A 24585-nucleotide genomic window follows, 5' to 3' on the forward strand; every position below is an offset into this window, starting at 1 on the left:
AGAACAGGAACACGTGCACTGTATACTTCATTGTATTAAACAAAAAAAAACAAAAATTGTATTTCATTCCCAATATAACTAATTAATTGTTTCTCTCTAACATGACTACAAGAACTGAGTACATGATTTCATTGAGAAAAGTAACTTCATTTAAGTCCCAGTTCCATTTAGTTTCCCCCCCACAGTTTGTAATGAGATGGCAGGTAGAATATATTGAGATGTCTGTAATGGCAGATTTAATTAGTTAAAAATAGATTCTAACGCGTAACAGTTCAGTGTTGACCAGGACATCAGATGTAACAGTTCAGTATTGACCAGGACATCAGATGTAACAGTTCAGTATTGACCAGGGCATCAGATGTAACAGTTCAGTATTGACCAGGACATCAGATGTAACAGTTCAGTATTGACCAGGACATCAGATGTAACAGTTCAGTATTGACCAGGACATCAGATGTAACAGTTCAGTATTGACCAGGACATCAGATGTAACAGTTCAGTATTGACCAGGACATCAGATGTAACAGGCAGTATTGACCAGGACATCAGATGTAACAGGTAGTATTGACCAGGACATCAGATGTAACAGGTAGTATTGACCAGGACATCAGATGTAACAGTTCAGTGTTGACCAGGACATCAGATGTAACAGTTCAGTATTGACCAGGGCATCAGATGTAACAGTTCAGTATTGACCAGGACATCAGATGTAACAGTTCAGTATTGACCAGGACATCAGATGTAACAGTTCAGTATTGACCAGGACATCAGATGTAACAGGCAGTATTGACCAGGACATCAGATGTAACAGTTCAGTATTGACCAGGACATCAGATGTAACAGTTCAGTATTGACCAGGACATCAGATGTAACAGGCAGTATTGACCAGGACATCAGATGTAACAGGTAGTATTGACCAGGACATCAGATGTAACAGGCAGTATTGACCAGGACATCAGATGTAACAGTTCAGTATTGACCAGGACATCAGATGTAACAGGTAGTATTGACCAGGACATCAGATGTAACAGTTCAGTATTGACCAGGACATCAGATGTAACAGTTCAGTGTTGACCAGGACATCAGATGTAACAGTTCAGTATTGACCAGGACATCAGATGTAACAGTTCAGTATTGACCAGGACATCAGATGTAACAGTTCAGTATTGACCAGGACATCAGATGTAACAGTTCAGTATTGACCAGGACATCAGATGTAACAGGCAGTATTGACCAGGACATCAGATGTAACAGTTCAGTATTGACCAGGACATCAGATGTAACAGGCAGTGTTGACCAGGACATCAGATGTAACAGTTCAGTATTGACCAGGACATCAGATGTAACAGGTAGTATTGACCAGGACATCAGATGTAACAGGCAGTATTGACCAGGACATCAGATGTAACAGTTCAGTATTGACCAGGACATCAGATGTAACAGGCAGTATTGACCAGGACATCAGATGTAACAGGTAGTGTTGACCAGGACATCAGATGTAACAGTTCAGTATTGACCAGGACATCAGATGTAACAGTTCAGTATTGACCAGGACATCAGATGTAACAGGTAGTGTTGACCAGGACATCAGATGTAACAGTTCAGTATTGACCAGGACATCAGATGTAACAGGTAGTGTTGACCAGGACATCAGATGTAACAGTTCAGTATTGACCAGGACATCAGATGTAACAGTTCAGTATTGACCAGGACGTCAGATGTAACAGGCAGTGTTGACCAGGACATCAGATGTAACAGTTCAGTATTGACCAGGACATCAGATGTAACAGGTAGTATTGACCAGGACATCAGATGTAACAGTTCAGTATTGACCAGGACATCAGATGTAACAGGCAGTGTTGACCAGGACATCAGATGTAACAGGCAGTATTGACCAGGACATCAGATGTAACAGTTCAGTATTGACCAGGACATCAGATGTAACAGGCAGTGTTGACCAGGACATCAGATGTAACAGTTCAGTATTGACCAGGACATCAGATGTAACAGGCAGTATTGACCAGGACATCAGATGTAACAGGCAGTATTGACCAGGACATCAGATGTAACAGTTCAGTGTTGACCAGGACATCAGATGTAACAGTTCAGTATTGACCAGGACATCAGATGTAACAGTTCAGTATTGATCAGGACATCAGATGTAACAGTTCAGTATTGACCAGGACATCAGATGTAACAGTTCAGTATTGACCAGGACATCAGATGTAACAGGCAGTATTGACCAGGACATCAGATGTAACAGGCAGTGTTGACCAGGACATCAGATGTAACAGTTCAGTATTGACCAGGACATCAGATGTAACAGTTCAGTATTGACCAGGACATCAGATGTAACAGTTCAGTATTGACCAGGGCATCAGATGTAACAGTTCAGTATTGACCAGGACATCAGATGTAACAGTTCAGTATTGACCAGGACATCAGATGTAACAGGTAGTATTGACCAGGACATCAGACGTAACAGTTCAGTATTGACCAGGACATCAGATGTAACAGTTCAGTATTGACCAGGACATCAGATGTAACAGGTAGTATTGACCAGGACATCAGATGTAACAGTTCAGTATTGACCAGGACATCAGATGTAACAGGCAGTATTGACCAGGACATCAGACGTAACAGTTCAGTATTGACCAGGACATCAGATGTAACAGTTCAGTATTGACCAGGACATCAGATGTAACAGTTCAGTATTGACCAGGACATCAGATGTAACAGTTCAGTATTGACCAGGACATCAGATGTAACAGTTCAGTATTGACCAGGACATCAGATGTAACAGGTAGTATTGACCAGGACATCAGATGTAACAGGTAGTATTGACCAGGACATCAGATGTAACAGGTAGTATTGACCAGGACATCAGATGTAACAGTTCAGTATTGACCAGGTCATCAGATGTAACAGTTCAGTGTTGACCAGGACATCAGACGTAACAGGCAGTGTTGACCAGGACATCAGATGTAACAGTTCAGTATTGACCAGGACATCAGATGTAACAGTTCAGTATTGACCAGGACATCAGACGTAACAGTTCAGTATTGACCAGGACATCAGATGTAACAGGTAGTATTGACCAGGACATCAGATGTAACAGGTAGTATTGACCAGGACATCAGATGTAACAGTTCAGTATTGACCAGGACATCAGACGTAACAGTTCAGTATTGACCAGGACATCAGATGTAACAGGCAGTATTGACCAGGACATCAGATGTAACAGTTCAGCGTTGACCAGGACATCAGATGTAACAGTTCAGTATTGACCAGGACATCAGATGTAACAGGCAGTATTGACCAGGACATCAGATGTAACAGTTCAGTATTGACCAGGACATCAGATGTAACAGGTAGTATTGACCAGGACATCAGATGTAACAGTTCAGTATTGACCAGGACATCAGACGTAACAGTTCAGTATTGACCAGGACATCAGATGTAACAGGTAGTATTGACCAGGACATCAGACGTAACAGTTCAGTGTTGACCAGGACATCAGATGTAACAGGTAGTATTGACCAGGACATCAGATGTAACAGTTCAGTATTGACCAGGACATCAGACGTAACAGTTCAGTGTTGACCAGGACATCAGATGTAACAGTTCAGTATTGACCAGGACATCAGATGTAACAGTTCAGTGTTGACCAGGACATCAGATGTAACAGTTCAGTATTGACCAGGACATCAGATGTAACAGGCAGTATTGACCAGGACATCAGATGTAACAGTTCAGTATTGACCGGGACATCAGATGTAACAGGCAGTATTGACCAGGACATCAGATGTAACAGGCAGTATTGACCAGGACATCAGATGTAACAGGCAGTGTTGACCAGGACATCAGATGTAACAGTTCAGTATTGACCAGGACATCAGATGTAACAGGCAGTATTGACCAGGACATCAGATGTAACAGGCAGTATTGACCAGGACATCAGATGTAACAGTTCAGTGTTGACCAGGACATCAGATGTAACAGTTCAGTATTGACCAGGACATCAGATGTAACAGTTCAGTATTGATCAGGACATCAGATGTAACAGTTCAGTATTGACCAGGACATCAGATGTAACAGTTCAGTATTGACCAGGACATCAGATGTAACAGGCAGTATTGACCAGGACATCAGATGTAACAGGCAGTGTTGACCAGGACATCAGATGTAACAGTTCAGTATTGACCAGGACATCAGATGTAACAGTTCAGTATTGACCAGGACATCAGATGTAACAGTTCAGTATTGACCAGGGCATCAGATGTAACAGTTCAGTATTGACCAGGACATCAGATGTAACAGTTCAGTATTGACCAGGACATCAGATGTAACAGGTAGTATTGACCAGGACATCAGACGTAACAGTTCAGTATTGACCAGGACATCAGATGTAACAGTTCAGTATTGACCAGGACATCAGATGTAACAGGTAGTATTGACCAGGACATCAGATGTAACAGTTCAGTATTGACCAGGACATCAGATGTAACAGGCAGTATTGACCAGGACATCAGACGTAACAGTTCAGTATTGACCAGGACATCAGATGTAACAGTTCAGTATTGACCAGGACATCAGATGTAACAGTTCAGTATTGACCAGGACATCAGATGTAACAGTTCAGTATTGACCAGGACATCAGATGTAACAGTTCAGTATTGACCAGGACATCAGATGTAACAGTTCAGTATTGACCAGGACATCAGATGTAACAGGTAGTATTGACCAGGACATCAGATGTAACAGGTAGTATTGACCAGGACATCAGATGTAACAGGTAGTATTGACCAGGACATCAGATGTAACAGTTCAGTATTGACCAGGTCATCAGATGTAACAGTTCAGTGTTGACCAGGACATCAGACGTAACAGGCAGTGTTGACCAGGACATCAGATGTAACAGTTCAGTATTGACCAGGACATCAGATGTAACAGTTCAGTATTGACCAGGACATCAGACGTAACAGTTCAGTATTGACCAGGACATCAGATGTAACAGGTAGTATTGACCAGGACATCAGATGTAACAGGTAGTATTGACCAGGACATCAGATGTAACAGTTCAGTATTGACCAGGACATCAGACGTAACAGTTCAGTATTGACCAGGACATCAGATGTAACAGGCAGTATTGACCAGGACATCAGATGTAACAGTTCAGCGTTGACCAGGACATCAGATGTAACAGTTCAGTATTGACCAGGACATCAGATGTAACAGGCAGTATTGACCAGGACATCAGATGTAACAGTTCAGTATTGACCAGGACATCAGATGTAACAGGTAGTATTGACCAGGACATCAGATGTAACAGTTCAGTATTGACCAGGACATCAGACGTAACAGTTCAGTATTGACCAGGACATCAGATGTAACAGGTAGTATTGACCAGGACATCAGACGTAACAGTTCAGTGTTGACCAGGACATCAGATGTAACAGGTAGTATTGACCAGGACATCAGATGTAACAGTTCAGTATTGACCAGGACATCAGACGTAACAGTTCAGTGTTGACCAGGACATCAGATGTAACAGTTCAGTATTGACCAGGACATCAGATGTAACAGTTCAGTGTTGACCAGGACATCAGATGTAACAGTTCAGTATTGACCAGGACATCAGATGTAACAGGCAGTATTGACCAGGACATCAGATGTAACAGTTCAGTATTGACCGGGACATCAGATGTAACAGGCAGTATTGACCAGGACATCAGATGTAACAGGCAGTATTGACCAGGACATCAGATGTAACAGGCAGTGTTGACCAGGACATCAGATGTAACAGTTCAGTATTGACCAGGACATCAGATGTAACAGGCAGTATTGACCAGGACATCAGATGTAACAGTTCAGTATTGACCGGGACATCAGATGTAACAGGCAGTATTGACCAGGACATCAGATGTAACAGGCAGTATTGACCAGGACATCAGATGTAACAGGCAGTGTTGACCAGGACATCAGATGTAACAGTTCAGTATTGACCAGGACATCAGATGTAACAGGCAGTATTGACCAGGACATCAGATGTAACAGTTCAGTATTGACCAGGACATCAGATGTAACAGTTCAGTGTTGACCAGGACATCAGATGTAACAGTTCAGTGTTGACCAGGACATCAGATGTAACAGTTCAGTGTTGACCAGGACATAAGATGTAACAGTTCAGTGTTGACCAGGACATCAGATGTAACAGGTAGTGTTGACCAGGACATCACACAATATTGACACAGAATTCAATGAATTACAGATGGTGGGATTCTGTATAGTGCTTTGAGAAGTATATTGGATTAGGATGGACCAGCCTCTGCGTCTGTTTGTTCTGACTTCATCATAGAACGTAGAAAGGAGGGAATACCTTGTCAGTTGTACAACTGAATGCATTCAACTGAAGTGTGTCTTCCACATTTGAATCAGAGAGGTGCCGGGGGGCTGCCATAATCGACATCCACGTCTTCGGCGCCCGGGGAACAGTGGGTTATAACTGCCTTGTTCAGAGGCGATTTTTACCTTGTCATCTCGGGGATTCGATCCAGCAACCTTTCGGTTACTGGCCCGACACTATAATATATTAAAACACATGTAGGTAACACTTTCCTGGTCTACCTTTCACACTCCTTCTGACATCAAAATAATAGTTATTTTCCCAATATACAATCTGGCACAGAGATACACACTGTAGAAATGATTTACAGACACACATATGTAAAAACTGTTTTATTTGGTCTGTAGAAGGAGACACGGCAATATGACAGCATCCACAGTGGGGAGACTTCCTGCTTACAGACGTCAACAGTAATTCAAGACTGCCACTGTTGGGATTTCCCCCCACCAACAATCACCCCTGTTTCCCTAGAGCCACGCAAAGGGAGGAAAGAGATTGGTTGATGTAAAGTAATGCCTGCCTATGGTGGTGTGCCACGTCACGGACTGTGCAGTTGGGCACCGGACGGCTATATCGTATGACGCGGTTATAGCTGACAGTACCTATTTCAGGCGTGGTGAGATCTGGCACACGTCTGCAATGTCGTCGGGCAGGAACGTGACCATTATCATTGGAAGTCTTGGCCAATGCTGTTGCTGGCTGTTGTTGTTGTTTTCTGTGTCCCCAGCTGTGTGCAATGACATCACGGTTCAGACAAAGTGGGCCTCGCCGGGAGCGCTGGGTTTGGGCCGGGGTCTCAGTCTTTGGTGCAGCGGTTTGGCCTCAGTTGGGCTGAGGTCCTCTGGGCTGCTGGGGGGAGGGGACCGGGGAGGTAGAAGGTCAGCGGAGGTCTCAACCTCGGGGTCAACACTAACAGAGCTGTCCACTGAGTCCTGTGAACAGTGTATGGGGAGGTTTGAGGTCTGAAGGGTGGCGGTGGTAACCATAGGGGTAGAGGAGAAAGTAATGGTGGAGGAATGGGAGGAAGCGAGGAGGAGGAGAGCAGTAGGAGAAGTCGGGGAAGAGGTTTTAACAGTAGGAGAAGTCGGGGGAGAGGTTTTAACAGTAGGAGAAGTCAGGGAAGAGGTTTTAACAGTAGGAGAGGTCGGGGAAGAGGTTTTAACAGTAGGAGAAGTCAGGGAAGAGGTTTTAACAGTAGGAGAGGTCGGGGAAGAGGTTTTAACAGTAGGAGAAGTCGGGGGAGAGGTTTTAACAGTAGGAGAGGTCGGGGAAGAGGTTTTAACAGTAGGAGAGGTCGGAGAAGAGGTTTTAACAGTAGGAGAGGTCGGGGAAGAGGTTTTAACAGTAGGAGAGGTCAGGGAAGAGGTTTTAACAGTAGGAGAGGTCGGGGAAGAGGTTTTAACAGTAGGAGAGGTCGGGGAAGAGGTTTTAACAGTAGGAGAGGTCGGGGAAGAGGTTTTAACAGTAGGAGAGGTCGGGGAAGAGGTTTTAACAGTAGGAGAGGTCGGGGAAGAGGTTTTAACAGTAGGAGAAGAGGTTTTAACAGTAGGAGAAGAGGTTTTAACAGTAGGAGAGGTCGGGGAAGAGGTTTTAACAGTAGGAGGGGAGGTTTTAACAGTAGAAGAGGTCGGGGCAGAGGTTTTAACAGTAGGAGAGGTCGGGGAAGAGGTTTTAACAGTAGGAGAGGTCGGGGAAGAGGTTTTAACAGTAGGAGAGGTCGGGGCAGAGGTTTTAACAGTAGGAGTTGGGGACATATTGATGGGGCTAGTGGTACCAGAGGTACTTGATGATGGCCAGCCTCTCGTGGCTGAAGAACCACCAGGAGGCTTGTAGAAGGTTCCGGGCGGAGGCTGCAGATTCCTTGGTTGTCTGAACGCTATTGGGGAGTTGGTAGAGGTTCTAGTCTCCCCACCACCTCCAGCAGCAGAGTTAGGCCTGTCCTTTGTCTCCTCTCTGTCTCTTCTGGACGTCTGGCCAGCCTTCACCGATAACGTGTAAGGGCTGTTGGAGAATATGGTGCCGACACTTCCACTGGATGGGAGAGCAGAGCTAGTCGGCCCAGATACGGATGGTTGTGTCGGCATCGTGGGCTGCTTCCCTGTCGGCTGTGTTCCGGGGCCAGCACCGGCAGGCGGTAAATTAGCCATGATCATGGCGGTGCGCGGCGTGACATCGTAGTGTTTGTACTTCCTGTCCCAGGTCCTACGCTGCACGGCCTGGGGATTGAAGGGTGTGATAAAGTAGGTACTGACCCTTGACCCCTCACCAATCCGAGGTGTTTCCTTCTCCGGCTCGGCCGACTCCGTGATGGAGTCAGCGGTGGGATCCAACATGGCGGCATCGTTGGTGTTCTGGTCGTTCCTCTCAACGAGCTGAGAGATGAGATTGTACTTTATTAATCCTCATGAAGGGAAATACTGTAGGTTTATCATACTTACAGCCACAGAAATTAAAAAGAGCAATACTACACAACATTAAAAACCATCAGAAGACAATTCCAGTATATTTTCATTAAAAAAAACTATTAAAGTGATGGGTGTTGACCTGGGAGGGGGTGGGGAGGGGCAGGCGCTCCAAGGGCATGCTGATTGGTCGGAACAGTATTCTCGAGCGCTGGGAGCGAAGTTGGACCCGAGGGGCCGTAGAGGAGGTAGAGGAGGAGAGATTGATGCTGGGACGGCCAAACACAAGGGTAGACCTCTGCACCTATGGGACAAAACAGACAGAAATTGAGCTTCGTTGCTGATTCCTAACTCTGACACTTTAGCAATGACGTTGAACCTGTTGATGTTGCAGTGATGATTGATATGCACTGTCCCTCTGTCAAATACATTTCATAACTAACTAACTCTCTCACTCAGAAACAAACCTTGGGAGCACCAGCAGCAGCAGAACCGACGCCGTTGAGCCTCTCCAGGGCTGTTAACTCTCTCCTGTCTGGTCCAGTCCTTCCTGTCTTCACCTCATCTAGGATATGAGAGGATGGGATGACCGACGAGTGTCTCTTGCAGACTTTGGTGCTCTGCTTGGTAACAGGGCAAAAGGGTTAGGAACGACAAAAGAACCACAACAAAGCCAAACAGTCAATTGATTCTTACCAAGGTGGTCAAGCTTTAAATACAACCTTACCCGCCCGGTACAACCTTACCCGCCCGGTACAACCTTACCCGCCCGGTACAACCTTACCCGTCCGGTACAACCTTATCCGCCCGGTACAACCTTACCCGCCCGGTACAACCTTTATCCGCCCGGTACAACCTTTACCCGCCCGGTACAACCTTTACCCGCCCGGTACAACCTTTACCCGCCCGGTACAACCTTTACCCGCCCGGTATAACCTTTACCCGCCCGGTATAACCTTTACCCGCCCGGTACAACCTTACCCGCCCGGTACAACCTTTACCCGCCCCGTACAACCTTTACCCGCCCTGTACAACCTTTACCCGCCCCGTACAACCTTTACCCGCCCGGTACAACCTTACCCGCCCGGTACAACCTTTACCCGCCCCGTACAACCTTTACCCGCCCCGTACAACCTTTACCCGCCCGGTACAACCTTTACCCGCCCGGTATAACCTTTACCCGCCCCGTACAACCTTTACCCGCCCCGTACAACCTTTACCCGCCCCGTACAACCTTTACCCGCCCGGTACAACCTTACCCGCCCGGTACAACCTTTACCCGCCCCATACAACCTTTACCCGCCCCGTACAACCTTTACCCGCCCCGTACAACCTTTACCCGCCCGGTACAACCTTACCCACCCGGTACAACCTTTACCTGCCTCGTACAACCTTTACTCGCCTCGTACAACCTTTACCCGCCCGGTACAACCTTACCCGCCCGGTACAACCTTTACCTGCCTCGTACAACCTTTACTCGCCTCGTACAACCTTTACCCGCCCGGTACAACCTTACCCGCCCGGTACAACCTTTACCTGCCTCGTACAACCTTTACTCGCCTCGTACAACCTTTACCCGCCCGGTACAACCTTACCCGCCCCGTACAATTGCCACCTTTGATTGATATAATAAATAACCCCTTAAGTGATGTGGGTTTCCTCAGACTCCAGTTCATCTCCTCTGCAATGGGTCGGACTTTGCAGAAATGATTGACTCATTCAAGACACTTGGACCTCCTCACCTCCTTGATGTCGAGCAGGGAGACGGAGCGAAGGCTGAGTCTCTGCTCCTCCTGAAGGGTGAGTCGGGTGGAGGTCTGGTCCGCCGTGGAGGAGGAGGAGGAAGAGGAGGAGACGGGGCTGGCCACGTCAAAGATCATCTGGAAGTGACGTACCAGCAACTCCACCATCAGTGCCTGGGAGGATAAATGTCATCAGGAAATAAAGGAGCAAAAAAAAAACTAAGGTGATCTGATTTGTAAAAGGTCACAGGTCACTTATCATAACAATACATTTAATTTATATAGCGCTTTTCATTACAAGAGTTATTGATAGGTCATAGACTGGATAATGAAATGATAACTCCCCAGGTACACACCTGGTAGAGTAAAGGTTAGTCTCCAGGTACTCACCTGGTAAGGGTAATCAACCAGAGAAGACAGGGAAACCTCTGCATCAGTCTGTCGTGGTTTGACCAGCGTAGGGCCGAAAATAATACCCAGATTACTGGCTGTCATCTTGTTTTCCTCCGCCTGCTCTGTCACTCTGAGAGAAGAGGTACATATTAATACAATATTAACAGATTAAGAATAAAAAAATATATAAAATAATATGTACAGATGAAGGATATGATTTCCTAATATGGGTCTCTGGGGGAGGGGAGAGATTGGTGTCGACTATAAACAGTCAAATGTTGAACATGTTAGAATCACCTTTGGCCGCGATTACAGCTGTGAGTCTTTCTGGGTGAGTCTCTAAGAGTTTTTACACACCTGGATTGTACAATATCACATAATTCTTTTAAAAAATTCTTCAAGCTCTGTCAAGTTGTATTGATCATTTCTTGGCAGCCATTTTCAGCTCCTGCCATTGATTTTCAAGCCTTTGTAAGTCAAAACTGTAACTAGGCCACTCGAGAAACATTCAACGTCGAATCGTAAGCAAATCCAGTGTAGATTTGGCCTTGTGTTTTAGGTTATTGTCTTGCTGAAAAGGTGAATTAATTTCCCAGTGTCTGTTGGAAAGCAGACTGAACCAGGTTTTCCTCTAGGATTTTGCCTGTGTTCCATTTATTTTAATCCTAAAAAAAACTCCTAGTCCTTCATGATGACAAGCATACCCATAACATGATGCAGCCGCCAGCATGCTTGAAAATATCAAGTGGTACTCAGTGTTGTGTTGGATTCACCCCCAACACTCTGTAAAGTTAATTTCTTTGACACATTTTCTGCAATTTCACTTTAGTGCCTAATTGAAAACAGGATGCATGTTTTAGAATATTTTCATTCTGTACAGGCTTCCTTCTTTTCACTCGGTCAATTAGGTTAGTATTGTGGAGTAACTACAATGTTGATCCATCCTCAGTTTTCTATCACAGTCATTCAACTCTGTAACTGTTTTAAAGTCACCATTGGCCTCATGGTTAAATCCCTGAGCAGTTTCCTTCCTCACCTGTGTTGAATCTGTGTTTGAAATTCATTACTCGACTGAGGGACCTTACAGATAATTGTATGTGTGGGGTACAGAGATGAGGTAATCATTCAGAAATCATGTTAAACACTATTATTGCACACGGAGTGAGTTCATGCAACTTATTATGTGACTTGTTAAGCAAATGTTTACTCCTGAACTTATTTAGTCTTGCCTTGACAAAGAGTTTGAACACTTATTGATTCAAGACATTTCATATTTTCAATTAAATTTGTAAACATTTCTAAAAACATAATTCCACTTTGACATTATGGGCTATCGTGTGTAGATCAGTACAACATCTCAATTTAACCATTTTAAATTCAGGCTGTAACACAACAAAGTGTTGGAAAAGTAAAGAGGCGTGAATACTTTCTGAAGGCTCTGTATCTAGTGTAGACAGGCGGCTGGGCTGCCTTCCACAACGTAACACTGTTCCAGCCAAAGAGATGTATAGAGATCACAACGTGACACTGTTCCAGCCATAGAGATGTATAGAGATCACAACGTGACACTGTTCCAGCCATAGAGATGTATAGAGATCACAACGTGACACTGTTCCAGCCATAGAGATGTATAGACATCACAACGTAACATTGTTCCAGCCATAGAGATGTATAGAGATCACAACGTAACACTGTTCCAGCCATAGAGATGGCCCCGGAGTTTCTAAACCACTGAGGTAGCAGGAACACCTGGCCCCGGAGTTTCTAAACCACTGAGGTAGCAGGAACACCTGGCCCCGGAGTTTCTAAACCACTGAGGTAGCAGGAACACCTGGCCCCGGAGTTTCTAAACCACTGAGGGAGCAGGAACACCTGGCCCCGGAGTTTCTAAACCACTGAGGTAGCAGGAACACCTGGCCCCAGAGTTTCTTAACCACTGAGGTAGCAGGAACACCTGGCCCCAGAGTTTCTTAACCACTGAGGTAGCAGGAACACCTGGCCCCGGAGTTTCTAAACCACTGAGGGAGCAGGAAAACCTGGCCCCGGAGTTTCTAAACCACTGAGGTAGCAGGAACACCTGGCCCCGGAGTTTGTAAACCACTGAGGTAGCAGGAACACCTGGCCCCGGAGTTTCTAAACTATTGAACCATCTTCGATATCACCGTTCATACTAATAGTTAGTCAGCGTAACTCTGCTAGTCGTCCTGTAACACGATGTATACTGTCTTCAAATAGAAAAAGGTAAGACATGCCAGCAAAGGCAGAATGATGTTGTGGTTGTGCAGAACACTATCCCAGCACCAATGGCAACGATTCAGAACGCTATGACTACCGTAAAGCACTGGAGGGGATAGTTGGACCCATCTCTGTGGGAGATGGCTTGCCACTGGCAGTTTGTGAAAAAGTGTTGGACTCTTCTTAGAAGATACTAGAAAACGAAGCTGTGAATTTGAGAGAAAATTAGGTTTATTATCGAGAAAGAGAATATTCATATGGCACAAGCCAACCGAGTTGCACACAAACACAAATAGATAGTGATGGACAGAGAGATCAGCCAATTAAAACCATACTGGCCCCTGGATGGGGGAGGTTCTAAGGGTTGTCCTAGATAGTGATGGACAGAGAGATCAGCCAATTAAAACCATACTGGCCCCTGGATGGGGGAGGTTCTAAGGGTTGTCCTAGATAGTGATGGACAGAGAGATCAGCCAATTAAAACCATACTGGCCCCTGGATGTGGCACACTAAAGGGGAGGATCTAAGGGTTGAGCTAGATAGTGATGGACAGAGAAAGATCAGCCAATTAAAATCAGCGGTTGTTTTAGCCGCTCCTGCCATAGGCTTCCAGTCAAGTCCAGTTCGACAGAGGCTGGTAGGCGAGATTATGGCTATTGAGGCAATCTCCATTTTGAAGTAGCCCATTTTTTATTTTCCTACAAATTCTCTGAGTTGGTAAACAAACCTGAAAGGGTGCTGCCCCCTGGAGGGTGTTGCCCGAACAGGTATAAAGACCAGGATGGTGATTTACTGCCCCCTGGAGGGTGTTGCCCGAACAGGTATAAAGACCAGGATGGTGATTTACTGCCCCCTGGAGGGTGTTGTCTGAACAGGTATAAAGACCAGGATGGTGATTTACTGCCATCTGCAGTTATGGAAAGTTTTCACACAAGTATAAATCATTGGGTATTCCCTCCTAATGACCTGGATGGAATTATGTGATCCTTCCTTAACCCACAGGAAGTCCCACCCAGTTGACTACTTCAAAATGGTTCCAGCATGCACGTTCCTGCGTCAGTCAGAACAGGGCATATATATATATATATTGAGATGGCAACATTGTATCTGTGCCATTGAGACTACCTTTAAAAATAAGTACATTTCCTTATTTTTGAAGTTTGAAAAAGTCTGAAAGTACTAAATCAAATCTTGTCATTAATTTATTGTAGCCACTAGATGGCGGTGATACAGCTTGGCTAACCAATTTGAAGAAGACAATGTTCTCTGATCATTGGCTGATCACTCTCAACCCATAGGAAACCCCCACCCAGTTGACTACTTTAAAATTGTGGAAGCCCTCAATAGCAATGTCCATGCATAAACGGGTTATTTCCATATAATGATCTCTTATACATCTCTATGGAACAGGGAAGCGAGTCATTGCCTTATCCGATGACGGCACGGCCTTATCAGCTTGCTACCCTAGCGTCAACATCCCCGGCAGACACAAAGTAGTAGCTAGCTAGCTAGATGGAGAACGCAGACGTTATTTTTAAGGAGTGCATTTTGCAAGCGACTAGTTTACATCATCTACCTTCACTAAAACCACTGCAAAGGTTTTGCATTGGAAATGTCCAAGAGAATCCGACATCCTCCCCACAACACATAAATTACTCCGAACCTCCCACGCAGAAGCTACTTTCTGTCTCCAACACAACAACTGAAATTAAATTATAGAACAAAATTAAATAGGAATGTATTTTATCAAACTAAAACTGAATAAAACTTAGTAAATCAAGTCAGAAAACTGAAAATAAAACATTTTTTTTTATAAACGATTATAAATAAAATCAAATATAAAAACACAAAACTACAATAACCTTGGTTTGGTATGTGTGTGTCTTTGTGCATTTCTACCCATATCTTACCTGTGTAGGTGAGCTACGAGGAAAGGGTTCTGTAGTGTGTAGGTGAGCTACGAGGAAAGGGTTCTGTAGTGTGTAGGTGAGCTACGAGGAAAGGGTTCTGTAGTGTGTAGGTGAGCTACGAGGAAAGGGTTCTGTAGTGTGTAGGTATATACCCATCTCTTACCTGTGTAGGTGTGCGATGAGGAAGCGTAGAGTCTTGTAGTTTGCAGGCGGTAGCTGTCGTAACAGGTCTCTAATCTTAAAGATGACTCTATTGAGTTTGATACTGGGCTGGTCTCCTCCAGGCTGGCTGGTTCTCAGGGGAGGCTGCTCTCCCTCTACCCCAGGCTGGGTGCCCCCTGGTCGGGGTTGTTCTCCCCCTGGCCGCCCCTGGTCCTGGAGGGCCCTGGCTACAGCCTTCTCTTCGATGATCACCCTCTGGCTCTCCTTGGCCAATCCGATGAAGTCATTATAGTATCGGTACAGGATCAACGGTTCTGGTAACTACAGAAGATATTAATCAATCAAGTAATCAATCAATATCTTTGGGAAATGTGTTGTACATTATTACAGTATAATGATCTAGTGGTGTAAATCAAGGATGCTCTTTATCCCCATTTGAATTTAGACTGTCCCACCTGTCTCAGGTAGAGTTTGAGCACGTTGCCGATGTCGTGGGGTGAGAGGTCAGAGAGCTCAACCAGGTCCTTGCCGTTCTCAAACGCCTGACACAGCTTCTCCACACGAGACTTCGCCCCGTTCACACGGTAGATTCCCTGGACAAGAACACACAATACACCAGATCCCAAAATCACAGCCATGTCAGATACCGTCAGGCACAGATACCATCACACACAGATACCCTCCTGGCCAGATACCATCACACACAGATACCCTGGCCAGATACCATCACACACAGATACCCTGGCCAGATACCATCACACACAGATACCATCACACACAGATACCCTGGCCAGATACCATCACACACACACATACCCTGGCCAGATACCATCACACACATACCCTGGCCAGATACCATCACACACACACATACCCTGGCCAGATACCATCACACACACACATACCCTGGCCAGATACCATCACACACACACATACCCTGGCCAGATACCATCACACACACACATACCCTGGCCTGATACCATCACACACACACACATACCCTGGCCAGATACCATCACACACACACATACCCTGGCCAGATACCATCACACATATACCCTGGCCAGATACCCTCACACATATACCCTGGCCAGATTAAATCACATATACCCTGGCCAGATACCATCACACATATACCCTGGCCAGATACCATCACACATATAACCTGGCCAGATACCATCACACATATAACCTGGCCAGATACCATCACACATATACCCTGGCCAGATACCATCACACATATACCTGGCCAGATACCATCACACATACCCTGGCCAGATACCATCACACACATACCCTGGCCAGATACCATCACACATACCCTGGCCAGATACCATCACACATACCCTGGCCAGATACCATCACACATACCCTGGCCAGATACCATCACACATACCCTGGCCAGATACCATCACACATACCCTGGCCAGATACCATCACACATACCCTGGCCAGGTACCATCACACATACCCTGGCCAGATACCATCACACATACCCTGGCTAGATACCATCACACATACCCTGGCTAGATACCATCACACATACCCTGGCCAGATACCATCACACATACCCTGGCCAGATACCATCACACACATACCCTGGCCAGATACCATCACACATACCCTGGTCAGATACCATCACACATACCCTGGCCAGATACCATCACACACATACCCTGGCCAGATACCATCACACATACCCTGGCCAGATACCATCACACATACCCTGGCCAGATACCATCACACATACCCTGGCCAGATACCATCACACACATACCCTGGCCAGATACCATCACACATACCCTGGCCAGATACCATCACACATACCCTGGCCAGATACCATCACATATACCCTGGCCAGATCCAGATTCAGTTAGTGCTCTAACAGTGTTTTGTCATCCTGGGGATGTAAAGGGTTCACATTTTAGTTGTTGAGCGAGCCTGATTCAAAATCAACAAAATGTTTGATGTTCACCCACGACTGATTACTTCCGGCGCCGACAGAGATGGCCGCCTCGCTTCGCGTTCCTAGGAAACTATGCAGTTTTTTGTTTTTTTACGTGTTATTTCTTACTTTAGTACCCCAGGTCATCTTAGGTTTCATTACATACAGTCGAGAAGAACTACTGAATATAAGATCAGCGTCAACTCACCATCAGTACGACCAAGAATGTTTTTCGCGACGCGGATCCTGTGTTCTGCCTTACAAACAGGACAACGGAGTGGATTCCATGCAGCGACCCAAAAAAACGACTCCGAAAAAGAGGGAAACGAGGCGGTCTTCTGGTCAGACTCCGGAGACGGGCACACCGTGCACCACTCCCTAGCATTCTTCTTGCCAATGTCCAGTCTCTTGACAACAAGGTTGATGAAATCCGAGCAAGGGTAGCATTCCAGAGGGACATCAGAGACTGCAACGTTCTTTGCTTCACGGAAACATGGCTCACTGGAGAGACGCTATCCGAGGCGGTGCAGCCAACGGGTTTCTCCACGCATCGCGCCGACAGAAACAAACATCTTTCTGGTAAGAAGAGGGGCCTTATGGCTAACGTGACATGGTGTGATGAAAGAAACATACAGGAACTCAAATCCTTCTGTTCACCTGATTTAGAATTCCTCACAATCAAATGTAGACCGCATTATCTACCAAGAGAATTCTCTTCGATTACAATCACAGCCGTATATATCCCCCCCAAGCAGACACATCGATGGCTCTGAACGAACTTTATTTAACTCTCTGCAAACTGGAAACGATTTATCCGGAGGCTGCATTCATTGTAGCTGGGGATTTTAACAAGGCTAATCTGAAAACAAGACTCCCTAAATTTTATCAGCATGTCGATTGCGCAACCAGGGGTGGAAAGACCTTGGATCATTGTTACTCTAACTTCCGCAACGCATATAAGGCCCTGCCCCGCCCCCCTTTCGGAAAAGCTGACCACGACTCCATTTTGTTGATCCCTGCCTACAAACAGAAACTAAAACAAGAGGCTCCCACGCTGAGGTCTGTCCAACGCTGGTCCGACCAAGCTGACTCCACACTCCAAGACTGCTTCCATCACGTGGACTGGGACATGTTTCGTATTGCGTCAGATAACAATATTGACGAATACGCTCATTCGGTGTGCGAGTTCATTAGAACGTGCGTTGAAGATGTCGTTCCCATAGCAACGATTAAAACATTCCCTAACCAGAAACCGTGGATTGATGGCAGCATTCGTGTGGAACTGAAAGAGCGAACCATTGCTTTTAATCAGGGCAAGGTGTCTGGTAACATGACCGAATACAAACAGTGCAGCTATTCCCTCCGCAAGGCTATCAAACAAGCTAAGCGTCAGTACAGAGACAAAGTAGAATCTCAATTCAACGGCTCAGACACAAGAGGCATGTGGCAGGGTCTACAGTCAATCACGGACTACAGGAAGAAATCCAGCCCAGTCACGGACCAGGATGTCTTGCTCCCAGGCAGACTAAATAACTTTTTTGCCCGCTTTGAGGACAATACAGTGCCACTGACACGTCCTGCAACGAAAACATGCGGTCTCTCCTTCACTGCAGCCGAGGTGAGTAAAACATTTAAACGTGTTAACCCTCGCAAGGCTGCAGGCCCAGACGGCATCCCCAGCCGCGCCCTCAGAGCATGCGCAGACCAGCTGGCCGGTGTGTTTACGGACATATTCAATCAATCCCTATACCAGTCTGCTGTTCCCACATGCTTCAAGAGGGCCACCATTGTTCCTGTTCCCAAGAAAGCTAAGGTAACTGAGCTAAACGACTACCGCCCCGTAGCACTCACATCTGTCATCATGAAGTGCTTTGAGAGACTAGTCAAGGACCATATCACCTCCACCCTACCTGACATCCTAGACCCACTCCAATTTGCTTACCACCCAAATAGGTCCACAGACGATGCAATCTCAACCACACTGCACACTGCCCTAACCCATCTGGACAAGAGGAATACCTATGTGAGAATGATGTTCATCGACTACAGCTCGGCATTCAACACCATAGTACCCTCCAAGCTCGTCATCAAGCTCGAGACCCTGGATCTCGACCCCGCCCTGTGCAACTGGGTACTGGACTTCCTGACGGGCCGCCCCCAGGTGGTGAGGGTAGGCAACAACATCTCCTCCCCGCTGATCCTCAACACTGGGGCCCCACAAGGGTGCGTTCTGAGCCCTCTCCTGTACTCCCTGTTCACCCACGACTGCGTGGCCACGCACGCCTCCAACTCAATCATCAAGTTTGCGAACGACACAACAGTGGTAGGCTTGATTACCAACAACGACGAGACGGCCTACAGGGAGGAGGTGAGGGCCCTCGGAGTGTGGTGTCAGGAAAATAACCTCACACTCAACGTCAACAAAACTAAGGAGATGATTGTGGACTTCAGGAAACAGCAGAGGGAACACCCCCCTATCCATATCGATGGAACAGTAGAGGAGAGGGTAGCACGTTTTAAGTTCCTCGGCATACACATCACAGACAAACTGAATTGGTCCACTCACACAGACAGCATCGTGAAGAAGGCGCAGCAGCGCCTCTTCAACCTCAGGAGGCTGAAGAAATTCGGCTTGTCACCAAAAGCACTCACAAACTTCTACAGATGCACAAATCGAGAGCATCCTGTCGGGCTGTATCACCGCCTGGTGCGGCAACTGCTCCGCCCTCAACCGTAAGGCTCTCCAGAGGGTAGTGAGGTCTGCACAACGCATCACCGGGGGCAAACTACCTGCCCTCCAGGACACCTACACCACCCGATGTTACAGGAAGGCCATAAAGATCATCAAGGACATCAACCACCCGAGCCACTGCCTGTTCACCCCGCTATCATCCAGAAGGCGAGGTCAGTACAGGTGCATCAAAGCTGGGACCGAGAGACTGAAAAACAGCTTCTATCTCAAGGCCATCAGACTGTTAAATAGCCACCACTAACATTGAGTGGCTGCTGCCAACACACTGACAATGACACTGACTCAACTCCAGCCACTTTAATAATGGGAATTGATAGGAAATGATGTAAATATATCACTAGCCACTTTAAACAATGCTACCTTATATAATGTTACTTACCCTACATTATTCATCTCACATGCATACGTATATACTGTACTCTATATCATCGACTGCATCCTTATGTAATACATGTATCACTAGCCACTTTAACTATGCCACTTTGTTTACATACTCATCTCATATGTATATACTGTACTCGATATCATCTACTGTATCTTGCCTATGCTGCTCTGTACCATCACTCATTCATATATCCTTATGTACATATTCTTTATCCCCTTACACTGTGTATAAGACAGTAGTTTTGGAATTGTTAGTTAGATTACTTGTTGGTTATTACTGCATTGTCGGAACTAGAAGCACAAGCATTTCGCTACACTCGCATTAACATCTGCTAACCATGTGTATGTGAAAAATAAAATTTGATTTGATGTGAGTTGATGAGTGGAATCGTTAGTGTATTGCTATGGCAACAACTAAAATGGGAACCCCTTTATGGTCCCCGGGACCAGGATGAAGAAACGGCTGCTATTGCAGATGCCCGTTATGTAGGAAGATGTCTTTAGCGATAGCTAACTTCCCAACATTATTTTACCTCACATTTAGAAATCAAAGTTAGACTGCAGGCTGTTTTTTCTCTCTCTCTTGTTTCTAACCTTGGTTTACCTTGAGGTTGAGTGCTCTGACCTCGATCTCAGAGGTACACTTCCTGATGATGAAGGGGATCCCATCTGGGCTGTTCTTAGCTGCCTGGGTGAAGTCTATCCCAAACAGCTGTAGTCTTCCCTGCAGCCTCTTATGACCACACTGGATGGCCAGGGTCTCCAGACACTTCTTATGACAGGCCAGGGAGCACTGAGACAGACAGGGAGAGACATGGGAAAGGTGACTGGTACGAACCACACTTTGGAGCAATTATTTATATATTCTACTTTGAGCCCCAGTAGCCCCCCCCCCCACCAGCAGCCCCAACAGCCCCCAACAGCAGCCCCCAGCCCCACCAGCATCCCCCAGCCCCAACAGCAGCCCCCCCAGCCCCCAGCCCTAACAGCCCCAACAGCAGCCCCAGCCCCAACAGCAGCCCCCAGCCCCAACAGCAGCCCCCAGCCCCACCAGCCCCACCAGCAGCCCCCAGCCCCACCAGCAGCCCCCAGCCCCAACAGCAATCCCCAGCCCCACCAGCAGCCCCAACAGCAGCCCCCAGCCCCACCAGCCCCAACAGCAGCCCCCAGCCCCAACAGCAACCCCCAGCCCCACCAGCAGCCCCTAGCCACACCAGCAGCCCCCAGCCCCCCCAGCCCCAACAGCAGCCCCCAGCCCCAACAGCAGCCCCCCCAGCCCCAACAGCAGCCCCCAGCCCACCCAGACACCCCAGCCCCAACAGCAGCCCCCAGCCCCCCCGGAGCTTGTGTGTGCTATCGGTTTATTTCTACCTCTTCACATTCTGCTCCGTGGAAAACCACCAGACTGTCACACTCCCTGCACTTAGACGGCGCTCTGAGTTTCCTCAGCTTGTGTGTCTGAGACGCCTTGGACATCTGGGCGTTACGAAACGGACCAGGGGAACCGTCTGCCTCGGTCACCATCTCACCCAGACCTGAGAGGGGAGGGAGAGGAGAGAGAGAGAGAGCAAAGCGAGAGAGAGGGAGAGAGAGCAAAGAGAGAGGGAGAGAGAGCAAAGAGAGAGAGAGCAGAGAGAGAGAGAGAGAGAGAGAGAGCAAAGAGAGAGAGAGCAAAGAGAGAGAGAGAGAGCAAAGAGAGAGAGAGAGAGCAAAGAGAGAGAGAGAGAGAGAGAGAGAGAGAGCAAAGAGAGAGAGAGAGCAAAGAAAGAGAGAGAGCAAAGAAAGAGGGAGAGCAAAGAAAGAGAGAGAACAGAGAGAGAACAAAGAGGGAGAGAACAAAGAGAGAACAAAGAGAGAGAGAGGTTCTTAGTATTGTATTTTACAGATCTATTTCTAAGTCCTTAGAAATAGAACTATCTGTAAACAAACGGGCCATATCACTTCTGCTAATCTTCACACAATAATGATATATATATACACACACACACACAAAGTATTACAACAACCTATATTGGTCTAATCAGATCCGTTCCTTAAACCAGAATATCCACAATAATAAAGCACAGAATTAGAGTTGCATTGAGTTGGTTAAAACCCGTGCGGAGCCCCTGACACCTCGAACAGTTGATCAAAAACACAAACACATTCTCCTGTGGAGAGAGAGGTCAGGCTAATGACAGGAACTAGCTAGCTGGGGACGCAAGCCAAAACCAACACACCTCATCTCACTCGCTACAGCTGTGCACAGAGTAAAACATTTGGTCTGAGGGTTACATGCAAGCAGGCACACCAAAACAACTTCAGACCTTCTCTTTCAGACCTTCTCTTTAGACTGTCTGTCTGTCTGTCTGTCTGTCTGACTGTCTGTCTGACTGTCTGTCTGACTGTCTGACTGTCTGACTGTCTGACTGTCTGTCTGACTGTCTGTCTGACTGTCTGTCTGACTGTCTGTCTGTCTTACCGTTGTCTGAGTATGGTTGTCTCTCGTCCAGGTCGTCTGCTGAGGACATGGTGCCAGTGGAGGGGGTTCTGGGTAGTCTGCGTTTAAAGTCACCTGACAACAGGAAGTAAAAAAAAAAACTTCCTCAAAACTCACATTAAACAATTAGCAACGTCATTTAACTCACTGAAAAAAACAAACAGTCGTTGTATAGATCAGACCATTCTCTTTTCCTGTAGAATTGTTTTTAGTGAATTGATAAAACATACACATTTGCTATTACATGATAACCATCACATTTTTTTTAACAGCGTATACACACATAGTATTATACTCAGCAAACATTGACACGATTGTGGGCAAAAATATTGGCCAATGTGGAGCTGGATGAGCCAAGGCTGTTGGCCCCAAGGGCAGGCCTTCACTTATCCTGAAATAAACCCTTCACGATCAGCTGCCTGTTTACACTTAAAAAGTTTATCATATGTCACATGCACTTCAAAGTCATTTTTTGACTAACTTCCTTATTGGCAGTGTGCGAGATCAACTGTTTCCAAATGGAATCTCACAGTAGTGGTTACACCAAAATACCCTCAGAACTACAGGGATTTATCTGTAGAAAAATAGATATATATATTCTGAGATAATTGGCTTTAAAGTTCCTCAACCCTCATCGGTTTAAATGGTGTCAGCAATTGTTATTATCTTGCGTTCTGTTTTTAACTTACACGCCAATTCATGTTATAAAACCATGACCCCAAAGATTCTAATGAGCCCCCGCCTCATTATGAAGTAGCTGGGCTTGGTATAGGCTGGCCCATGTTGGGGGCGCTGGCCCGTGTCAGGGGGCGCTGGCCCTTGTCGGGGGCGCTGGTCCGTGTCGGGGGGCGCTGGCCCTTGTCAGGGGGCGCTGGCCCTTGTCGGGGGCGCTGGTCCGTGTCGGGGGGCGCTGGCCCTTGTCAGGGGGCGCTGGCCCTTGTCGGGGGGCGCTGGTCCGTGTCGGGGGGCGCTGGCCCGTGTCGGGGGCGCTGGCCCGTGTCGGGGGCGCTGGCCCGTGTTCGGGGGCGCTGGCCCGTGTCGGGGGCGCTGGCCCGTGTTCGGGGGCGCTGGCCCGTGTTCGGCTGGTGTGGGCTAGCCCCTGTCTACCTTGCCCACCAAATATGGGCAGGGTAGTTGGGATAATGAGCCATGGGTAAATAATAATGAACCGTAGCACTGATGGGGCTACATGTTCCCATACCTGGGCTGACAATGGGGGCGTCCACGGATGGAGACTCACTGCTTCCTCTAGCGCTCTCTGTCTCACTAGACATTCCCTCGTCTTAACTACCTGATTCCCAGGCTCTCAACGGGCCCCTCTCAGACCTGGAGGAGAGACATCTACAACCCAACAAGAGTGGAACAGGAACAGGAAGAGGAAAACCTATGTCTTTGTCACAACTTTGCCACCAATGTGGCAAAAAGGTAGAGCTCCCATACTGCATTTTATTTTAATACACTTGTATTGAACCTTTATTTAACTAGGCAAGTTATTTACAAATGACGGGCCTACCCCGGGCCAAATCCGGACGACGCTGGGCCAATTATGGGACTCCCAATTGCAGCCGCATGTGATACAGCCTGGAATCGAACCAGGGACTGTAGTGACGCATCTAGTACTGAGATGCAGTACCTTTAGACCGCTGGGCCACTCGGGAGCCTAATACTTCTCAGATCCTCTAAGATCATAAGATCCTGTCTGTCTCACTTGTCGTCTCCTACTTGCTCTGACTTTGCTGATAGCTACTTTAAAATGAGGAGAAATGTCTCACGTG

At 46.8% G+C, this 24585-nt stretch overlaps 1 protein-coding gene across 1 annotated transcript in view; it reads right to left on the reverse strand.

The window, feature by feature from the left end:
* Positions 1–6723: 6723 nt before the first annotated feature.
* The window catches only part of LOC110509132 (rho GTPase-activating protein 29), a 42678-nt gene continuing 24816 nt past the window's right edge, over positions 6724–24585 (reverse strand). Inside the window, exons 10-19 of the mRNA XM_090225288.1 lie at positions 22793–22885; positions 21703–21866; positions 20936–21124; positions 15706–15843; positions 15252–15571; positions 10941–11073; positions 10551–10724; positions 9276–9428; positions 8951–9112; positions 6724–8778 (exon numbers count right to left, since the gene is read on the reverse strand). Coding sequence (XP_090081414.1) covers positions 7156–8778; positions 8951–9112; positions 9276–9428; positions 10551–10724; positions 10941–11073; positions 15252–15571; positions 15706–15843; positions 20936–21124; positions 21703–21866; positions 22793–22885 — 3149 coding nt within the window. The 3' untranslated portion in view covers positions 6724–7155. The remainder of the gene's footprint in view (positions 8779–8950; positions 9113–9275; positions 9429–10550; positions 10725–10940; positions 11074–15251; positions 15572–15705; positions 15844–20935; positions 21125–21702; positions 21867–22792; positions 22886–24585) is intronic.

The sequence above is a fragment of the Oncorhynchus mykiss genome, chromosome 28, assembly GCF_057628025.1.
Source record: "Oncorhynchus mykiss isolate SJ-2025 chromosome 28, ASM5762802v1, whole genome shotgun sequence".
Taxonomy (NCBI): Eukaryota; Metazoa; Chordata; class Actinopteri; order Salmoniformes; family Salmonidae; genus Oncorhynchus; species Oncorhynchus mykiss.